Source organism: Falco rusticolus, chromosome 3 (assembly GCF_015220075.1).
Source record: "Falco rusticolus isolate bFalRus1 chromosome 3, bFalRus1.pri, whole genome shotgun sequence".
Taxonomy (NCBI): Eukaryota; Metazoa; Chordata; class Aves; order Falconiformes; family Falconidae; genus Falco; species Falco rusticolus.
In genome coordinates, this window is record NC_051189.1 from 117,829,656 (window position 1) to 117,839,065 (window position 9,410).

General features: G+C 67.5%; 1 protein-coding gene across 2 annotated transcripts; it reads left to right on the top strand.

Moving 5' to 3' along the window:
- The first annotated feature begins 2,668 nt into the window (after positions 1 to 2,668).
- LOC119145466 (probable beta-D-xylosidase 2) lies at positions 2,669 to 6,708 on the top strand. Of its 2 annotated transcripts, none has more exons than XM_037381962.1 (14): positions 2,669 to 2,924; positions 3,040 to 3,200; positions 3,301 to 3,460; positions 3,574 to 3,744; positions 3,818 to 3,909; positions 4,001 to 4,158; positions 4,233 to 4,336; positions 4,431 to 4,655; positions 4,811 to 4,896; positions 5,064 to 5,200; positions 5,376 to 5,465; positions 5,670 to 5,878; positions 5,997 to 6,203; positions 6,306 to 6,708. In XM_037381962.1, exons 1-14 carry the CDS (start codon positions 2,703 to 2,705, stop codon positions 6,591 to 6,593), a joined length of 2,310 nt encoding a protein of 769 aa, XP_037237859.1. In that variant the 5' UTR covers positions 2,669 to 2,702; the 3' UTR covers positions 6,594 to 6,708. The 2 variants fall into 2 exon arrangements, with proteins under 2 accessions (XP_037237859.1, XP_037237860.1); XM_037381963.1 differs by having other exon boundaries at positions 3,301 to 3,343.
- The last annotated feature ends 2,702 nt before the right edge of the window (positions 6,709 to 9,410 follow it).

Genomic DNA, 9,410 nt, shown 5'->3' on the forward strand with positions numbered 1-9,410 from the left:
TCGCGGGGCACGCCGGGACTCGCAGGCCCCGCCGCGCCCGCCCCCGCGAACTACGATCCCCAGAGTGCAACGCGGGCGAGCTACGCGCATGCGCCTGCCGTGGCGGCTGAGGCGGTGCGGCCTTCCTGTCATGTGACGGGGCGCCTACAAATCCCGGCGGGCCCTGCGAGGGGCGCGGGGTTTTGCCGCGCCGCTGGGGGGCGCCTGCGCCCGGGTTTGGGCCTTGTCCGGGCCGGGAGCCCTGCCTGGCCGGTAGCCCTGCCTGGCCGGTGAGAGCCAGGGGGGTGGTGTTGGCGGTGCTCCTGCATCCTGTGACCAGTCCCAAGTGAAGGCAATACAGCAGTCTGCCCTCCAGCTGGGCCCACCGGTGCCTGGTGGCTTCTGTTTAGGCCCCTGTAGCTCTGGTGAACGTTTTTACTGGAGGAATAACTCTTCACAGAACGGTGCATTGCCAGGGCAAGGGCCTGTCCATGGGAGTGGTTCCCTTCCCTGGCACGCCTGGGCCGGCAGGTCCTGCTTTTGCTTTGGTCCCACATTGCTCCTGGCCCTGCCCAGCTGCTGGCCCCAATGTCTTGGCAGAAGCTGGTTCCTGCGGCAAGGGCAGCCAGCATGCCCCAGGGTGGACGCAGAGAGCCCTGGGCCAGCATGGAGCCTCAGGCTGCAGCTCGGTGTGGGAGTGCTCAGCACAGGGCTTCCATGCCTAATGCGGCAAGAAATACACCCAGCTGTGCAGAAATGTGGCAGGGGACAGGGGTGTTGCAGAAATCTGCCTGGCTTGGGGCTCTGAGCAATTGCAGTAAATAGTTACGGGAACAGCTGAGTTCCCCTGAGCCTCCTTGGCCAATGCGGCTGCCCAAGCACTGGCCTCTGCTCCCAGACAGACACTGCCTGGTGGTTATTTGTTTATTTGGGTATGTGTCTATTCTAGCCACGTCCCTGAGCAAGTGCTGGTTGCTGACTCTTGCTCAAGGGTGGCTCCAGCTGGGGCAGTGCAATGGTGGCTGTGTGCTGGGTGGGAGGATGTCCTCTGGAAGTGGAGGAAGCTGGTAGCAGGACCCCCCCACCCCCCGCCCCGGCTGCTTAGGAATCCAGCAGCTGGGTGATTGCTTGCTGTCAGCGCCAAGCAGCAGTGCTGGGAGCGTGGGGGCTGGCCGGGCTCTCACCAGCTGCGGCCAACCTGCTGGCATTGCCTTACATGGCTACGTCCCTGCAACAGCGCAGCCTGTACTCACTTGGCTGCTGGCGGGCTGCAAGCCCCTAGGCCTGATACCAGCTCCTGGCATGGTCAATCCAAGCTGGCGAACTGCCAGCGTCACCTCCATCCCTGGCAGGAGCAGGACACAGTGCCGGCAAGATAATGAGGTGGCCTGCAAGCACCAGCTCCCCTCCTGCTCCCAGTCCCATCCCAGCACTGGCGGGCAAATGGCCATCTCGATGCACATGTTGCCCCCTGTGCATCTCCCAGCCCGAGAGCTATGGCCAGGGGAGGGCAAAGGTGGGGACAGTGGAGACGCCACAGCACACAGGGCACAGCGCCACGTTTGCCACACTGGAGGTGGGTGTGAGCTCCCCGATCCCGGTGGCCACCAGGGTCATCCACGTGGAGGTGCAGGTCTCCGTTTGGGCTGCCTGGTGCCAAGCCCGTCCCTGGCTGTCACTGTGCCACTTGTCTCACGGGAGCGGCTGTGTGAGAAAGCCATGGAGCGCATGTTGTGGTGTGCCCAGGGGCTGCATGTGCTGCTTCGGGTCATGCCGTGCTGGCCTTTGCCGGCTGGGGAGTCACCCGGCCAGGCCTCAGGACACGTGCCAGGTCTGGTCCCAGCCTTGCCAGCATGCTCATGCCGCACCCACCACCCAGCCTCACATCGTGTCCCCGGGCTGCAAGCGTGGGACTTGGGCAGCACAGCCAGGAGGACCAGCAGCCTCGGCCGCCAGCACTGGGAGCGTGACCACGGCTTCCATGGCTGTCCCCGTGAGCTGGTGGCCACTGCAGGTACCGTGTCCCTGGCCACCAGGTGGGTCCCTGGCAGCGTCCCACTGTGCCAAGCTGGCCAGGCAGCAGGGAGCATGCATGGGACCCATGCTGGCGCCAGGCTCCGTGGCCCTTGTTAAAACACAAAACGAAGGCCTTCCTCTCGTCACCCCGGGCCCCAGCTCCAGGACAGGAGCAGTGACTGGGCCCCCTCTACGCCCCAGCCCCAAGCAGAGGCTTGAGCCCCGCCGCAGGCAGCCCCACTGCAGCAGGGGCCACCGCGGGAGCTGGTTTGGCGGCACCGGGCAGCTCTGCCGGTTCCCTCGCAGCTGTTCCCGTGCCCAGAGGTGTCGGGGCTGGTGGGAACCGCCACACCGCGACCGGCCGCCGCTGCGGAGCCAGGGCCCGGCCAGGACCCGCCGCCCCCGATGCAGACCCCGGCGCACGGCCCCCAGCGCCGGCTCTGGCTGCTCGTTCTCCCGGTGCCTCCCGGGGCAGGGGGAAGCGCGGCCCCGGCCCGCCCCGCCCCGCCGCGCCCATCGCCCGTGGCCTCGGAGTGCCGGGCCGCGCTCGCCGAGGGAAGCGGGGCCGTGCCGTGCCGTGCCGTGCAGCTCGGGGCCGTGCCGTGCCGTGCCGTGCTGCTCGGTCCCGAGCCGTGCCGTGCCCCGCCGTGCCGCGCGGTGCCGTGCTGTGCCGTGCAGCTCGGTGCCGCGCCGTGCCGCGCCGTGCCATGCCGCGCCGACCCGCGCCCCCGGCCCGAGGAGCGGCCGCGCCGGGGCTCCGGGCCGCCGCCGTGCTGCTGTGCGCGGCGCTGAGCACCGGGCCGGGCCGGGCCGAGCCCTCCCCCTTCCCCTCCCCCACCCCGTTCCCCTTCCAGGACCCGGCGCTGCCCTGGCACCGACGCCTCGACGACCTGCTGGGCCGGCTGAGCCCCGCCGAGCTGGTGCTGCAGGTGAGAACAAGGCGGGGCCAGCCCCGGAACCCCCCCGGACACCCCCTGGGACACCCTCGGGATCCCCCCGGGACCTCCTGACACCCCCCCCGTGCTCAGCACCGCCTGCCTGCAGGTGGCAAGGGGGGGTGCGATGGGGAATGGCCCCGCGCCCCCCATCCCACGGCTGGGCATCGCACCCTACAACTGGAACACGGAGTGTCTGCGGGGCGACGCCGAGGCACCCGGCTGGGCCACAGCTTTCCCCCAGGCGCTGGGGCTCGCCGCCGCCTTCAGGTACCAGCACCAGGGCACCCAGCAATCCAGCCGGGATGGGGCGCCCGGGGATGTGGGACATGACCCGCCACCCCCCAACACCCCCGTGCTCTCCCCACAGCCCTGAGCTCATCTACCGCGTGGCCAACGCCACTGCCACTGAGGTGAGAGCCAAGCACAATGTCTTTGCTGCCACTGGCCGCTACGGTGACCACACAGGGCTCAGCTGCTTCAGCCCCGTCCTGAACATCATGAGGCACCCGCTGTGGGGCAGGAACCAGGTGCCAGCACGGAGGGGTGACCCCAGGCTGGGATCAGGCCACACAGGATCGTGGCTGACCGGTCCGCGGGGTCGCTGCGGGTCCCAGCAGTGACCCACTTGTCCCTTGGCCAGGAGACCTACGGGGAGGACCCGTTCCTGAGCGGGGAGCTGGCCCGCAGCTTTGTGCAGGGGCTGCAGGGCCAGCACCCCCGCTACATCAAGGCCAGTGCCGGCTGCAAGCACTTCAGCGTGCACGGTGGCCCTGAGAACATCCCCGTCTCCAGGCTCAGCTTCGATGCCAAGGTGAGCGCAGCGGGGCCAGGGGCCAGCTGGCAGCCCCCCAGGCACTGACCCCTCTCTCCCATGGCGCTTGCAGGTGCTGGAGCGGGACTGGCGCACCACCTTCCTGCCCCAGTTCCAGGCGTGCGTGCGTGCTGGCTCCTACAGCTTCATGTGCAGCTACAACAGGTACCGAGCGCGGTGGGGGCTGCACGGCCTGGGCTGCCTGCAGGGTGGCCGGTGCCCAGCTGTCCAGGCTGCCCCATCCCCTCTCCGACAGGATCAATGGCATTCCCGCCTGCGCCAACAAGAAGCTGCTGACAGATATCCTACGTGGCGAGTGGGGGTTCGAGGGCTACGTGGTGAGCGACGAGGGGGCCCTGGAGCTCATCATGCTGGGGCACCACTACACGCGCACCTTCCTGGAGACGGCAGTCGGTGAGCTTGTGGGAGGGGTGTGGGGTCCCTGGGCATCACGCAGCCATGATGGGCCACTCTCACCGGTATGGCAGCCTCAATGAACGCCGGCTGCAACCTGGAGCTCTCTTACGGCATGAGGAACAACGTCTTCATGCACATCCCCCAGGCTCTGGCCATGGGCAACATCACGCTGCAGGTCAGCCGGAGTGAGCGGGGCTGGGGGCGTGGGCAGGGAGCCAGGGCTGCCCCTGCCAAGCACAGCCAAGGTTTCGGTACTGGGGTCTTTGCAGATGCTGCGTGACCGGGTCCGGCCCCTCTTCTACACACGTATGCGGCTGGGGGAGTTCGACCCCCCAGCCATGAACCCCTACAGCACCCTGGACCTGAGCGTTGTGCAGAGCCCTGAGCACCGCAACCTCTCGCTGGAAGCTGCCATCAAGAGCTTTGTGCTGCTGAAGAACGTGCGGGGGACGCTGCCCCTCCGGGCCCGGGATCTGCCCGGCAAGCGCCTCGCGGTGAGCACCGTGCACGGGGGTGAGCAGGGGGACATGGTGACCCAGAGGCTGCTGGCTCCGTACCCCGGGCACGCAGGTGTCCCCTCCTTTGGAGATGCACAGGCTGCGTGGCACAGGGCTGCCGGAGCCCACCCTCACCCCTCTGCCCTCTGCAGGTGGTGGGTCCCTTCGCCGACAACACCCGGGTGCTGTTCGGGGACTACGCACCGGTGCCGGAGCCACGGTACATCTACACTCCCCGGTGAGACAGCGCGGTGCCGCCGTACATCCCCGGTCCTGGGCACTGCCTGGGGCTGCTGCTGGAGCTGCTCAGCCCTTTGCTGGGGGCTGGGGCAAGGGGGGAATTCCCAAGGTGCCCCAACCCTGGGGCACAGCAGCCCCCCTGCCCTCTGCTCTTCCCTGGCGCAGGAGGGGGTTAGAGATGCTGCCGGCCAACGTCAGCTTTGCAGCGGGCTGCCGTGAGCCGCAGTGCCAGCAGTACTCGCAGGCAGAGGTGGTGGAGGTGGCAAGGGCAGCCGACATGGTGGTGGTCTGCTTGGGGACAGGTAAGTGGGAGCGAGGAGGGCGCTGGGTGGGCACCGCCTGGGGAAGAGGAGTGCCCCAGTGCTGGGGTGGCACTGGGAGAGGAACGGGTCCCCATCGGCCCCCAGGGTGGTTGGTGCCCCATCCGCAGTGCCCCAGGCAGGGTCTTAGGGGCTGTCCCTTGGTGTCCCCATGCAGGGATAGATCTGGAGACAGAGGCAAAGGACCGGAGGGACCTGTCCCTGCCGGGCCACCAGCTGGAGCTGCTGCAGGACATCGTGCAGGCAGGTAGGGGCTCTGCAGGGCTTGGTTCCCACGGGGGCAGCATGCTGGTGCCTGGGGACTGACCTGGGGGTCAGGGCCAGCCCACGGGAGCTGGGGTACAGGGAGGGGTTGCACAACCCCCCCAGGGTGTTCCACATCCACAGGGCACCCCAGAGCCATCCAAGCGGCACCAACGCGGGGCTCTTGGTGACGGCTGTCTCGTTGCAGCTGCCGGGCGCCCTGTCATCCTGCTGCTGTTCAACGCGGGGCCCCTGGACGTGAGCTGGGCGCAGGCGCACGAGGGCGTGGGGGCCATCCTGGCATGCTTCTTCCCCGCGCAGGCCACCGGCCTAGCCATTGCCAGGGTCCTGCTGGGTGAGGCAGGGGCCACCCCGGCCGGCAGGCTGCCGGCCACGTGGCCCGCAGGCATGCACCAGGTAAGGCAAGGGCAGGCAGCAGCACCCATAGCCCTGCCCTGCCTCCATGGCTGGGGGAGCCGTGGGATGCAGGGCTGATGCTTGGCTGTGCTGCCCAGCCCTGCCCTGCATCCCACAGGTGCCACCCATGGAGAACTACACCATGGAGGGGCGGACGTACCGGTACTACGGGCAGGAGGCCCCACTCTACCCCTTCGGGTACGGGCTGTCCTACACCACCTTCCGCTACCAGGACCTGGTGCTGAGTCCCCCAGTGCTGCCCATCTGTGCCAATCTCACTGTGTCTGTGGTGCTGGGGAATGTGGGGCAGCAGGATGGCGAGGAGGTGAGCGCAGCTGCTCCATGGGTATGGATGTGGCTGGGGTCCCCCCTGCCAGGAGTGCAGCCGGAGGGTCTCGTTGGCACTGACTCCTGTCCCTCCTGGCAGGTGGTGCAGCTGTACCTGCGGTGGGAGCAGTCATCCGTGCCGGTGCCCCGCTGGCAGCTGGTGGCTTTCCGCCGTGTGGCTGTGCTGGCTGGCCAGGAGACCAAGCTGTCCTTCCAAGTGGCGGCCGAGCAGCGTGCCGTCTGGGCACAGGACTGGCGCCTCGAGCCTGGCACCTTCACCCTCTTTGCTGGTGGGCAGCAGCCGGGCCAGCAGACGCGGGTGCCTTCGGAGGTGCTGAGCGCACAGTTCACTGTCACCGGCGCAGCCCGGCCCCTGCGCGGGTGCTAACGGTGGGGGCGGTTGTGGAGCCATGGGGTGCTGGTGGAGGGGAGGGGCACGTGGCGTCCCACGTGCCGTGGGGAGCACAGTTGTCTGCCTTGCAATAAAGTGCTGGGTGCTGCTTTGTGGTGGCTGCATGGGGCCCCCGTCCCATCACCCCAGGCACAGGGCTGGCTGCCTCCCCGCAGCAGGACGGCAGTACCCTCGCCCTGCCTCGTACTTTCACCCTCCTTCCCGTTCCTGTCCCACCCCGGGGTGCTGCTGCAGCCCCACACCCTGCCCATGCCCCACGCCGGCCGAGGGGCAGCAACCACCTGGACCCTGGTGTGCCCCAGCCGGTGCATGCCTGCGCCTCCCGCTCTATTTATAGCTGCCAGGGCTGCTCCAGCGCATTCCCTGTGCTGGGCGGGCAGGGAACCGGCAGCGCTGCCTTCATCCCCAGCCTGGGGGGCTCAGTGGGCCAGGGGCTGGCCCCTCTCCTGCCCAGGCAGGATCTGTCCCCAGGAGGGTGGCAGCCGTGTGGCCAGCTGGCAGGGCCAGCGCGGCGAGGAACAGGCAGGATGCCGGCAGCGGTATGGGCAGAGATGCAGCCAAGCCCTGCGCTGGCCAGGGGGATGGATCCAGCCCTGCAGCAGCTTGGGTGCTGCGGGGCTGGGGTGGGAAGGGGGTCCAGCAGCAATGCTGGTGGGGAGCGCAGGTAGCCAGAGCCAGGCAGGAGCTCCTTGGGACAGCGTTGGAGCGCTGGGATCTCCTTCAGCCCTGTGGCTGGAGGCCAAGGTGGGGCCGTCCGGGAGCACATGGGGCTGCCCAGATCTGACATCATGACATCAGGACACTAATTACAGATGCGGCCTGGGGTAATTACAGAGCGGGTGAGAGCTGCAGCAGGGCAGGGCAGGGCAGGGCTCAGCCCATCACTGGCCCATTTGTCACCTGCACCCACGGGGGATTGTCCTGCAGCAGTGGGGCTTTGTGGCTGGCTGTGATGCTGGCCCCATGGCAAGATGCTCAGGGCCGGCAGCTGCCGCAGCACACTGCCAGCAACAAGCTGGTGCCCCATGCCCCCACTCTGGGGACAGACCCTCGCCCCTACATTCCTGCTGGGTCACTGCCCCATGCCTAGTGGGGGTCAGCAGGAGTATTTTGAGGGCAGGTGTTCAGATCAGCACTTGTGGCCCCGAAACTGCCCTGTGCAGAGCAGCAGGGTGGGAGCAGCTTGGGGTGGGGACAATGTCCTGGGGCTGGAGGAGGGAGGTGTGGGGCAGAGGGGTGAGGAGCGGGTGGGATGGGGTGTCCCGTGCGGTACTTTGCCCGGAGATGCTGGCACGGTTTGTTTGCTGTCCTCATTCCTGTTTGCACCCAGTCTCCCGCAGCGTCAGCTCCCGCTGGCAGGGCAGTGGCCAAGCCGTGGCTGTAAATGCCCTTTGATTTTGGGGTGCTTGGCATCCCATCAGCTCCCCGCAGGCAGCGTCAGGGCAAAGTGCTGGGCACACTGTAGGTGCTAGAGGCATGGCCAGGCCCCAGCCCACCGGGTGCAGCCCCCTCCCCAGGCCGGTCCCAGGCTGCATTGCACTCCACACCGAGGGGCTGAGGAGCACAGGGAGCTCTGGGGCATGCAGCTGCTGGGCGGCATGCTTGTCATGAGCTCATTGAATTTTCCATCTGCACAGGGAGGGCGGCTGTTCCCGGCACTGCGGGAACAGGGTGGCTGGACCCAGGAGCCCCGCTGCGGCGGAGCAATCGATTGATGCTCTGCTTGTTGTATAAGCCCATCGACTCAGGCTGGCATGGCAGCAAGGAGCCCTGTGCATCACTACCCGCACTGGGAGCACTGGCAGAGCACAGCTGCAGGCCCTGTACACCTGCAGTTGCCCCTTCCTCACTGTGCCCCTGCTCCAGGCTGGCCCCACGGTTGGAAGTACCATGGACATGCCTGGACCCGCTGCCAGGCTCTCCTGGAGCCCTGGGATGCTCATCTGCTCTGCACAATGGCCCTGTGAGGCAAAGGGGCTTTGGAAGCTGCCTGCCAGCACCCTCACAGCAGGTCACAGGGCAGCCCCGGCCCCACACTGCTGGGTCCCTCGAAATAAGGGGCTGTGGGGCTGCCATAGCCCCATGGGAGGCTTGGCCACGCCGGCTGTGAGTAGGGCTGTTCCCTTTCCTGGGGTGTCCCCTCTGTTTGTAGGTTCACTGGGACACACTCCTGTGCCACGTGTGCTCCTGTCCCCCGCCATACCCCAAGGGCCTCACAGCTCCCGGGGCTGTGGCTCGGCCACGCAGCATTCCCCGGCAGGGAGTCAGCCGGTTGTGGCTGCTGAGAGGTTTGGGGAAGCCTCTGCTCCGGCTGAGCCGGGCCAGCAGCCGGCGGGTGGCAGGGCTGGGGGCCACGGGGAGGTGATGGCTCAGCCACAGCTTGGAGCTCTGGGGCGTTTGGGCTGGTTTGGGGTGTATGGCCACCCCTGCAGCGCACTGAGTGGGGCCGCCCTGTCTGCTGAGGAGCCCTCCTGCCGGCTCCCTGTCCCCTGAGTCAGAGGAAAGAACTTCCGGAGGAGAGGGCTGGGATTTTGGGAAACCTGTTTGCCTGGTAGGTGAGGGAGGATGGGTGGCAGGGGATCTCCTGGCCCTGCGGTGACATCATCTTCCAAAGAGGCATCTCTGATGGGCGCTGCCTGCAGAAAAACGAATCTGTTCATCAACACATCCCTGTGAACCCAGAGATGGGTGCTTTGCTGGATGCCTGGACCAGGCCAGCTGTGCGGTGAATGGGGACGTGTCCCTGACTCCTGCTGTCCCTGCAAAGCCCTAAGCAGCATTTCTCCCCCCACC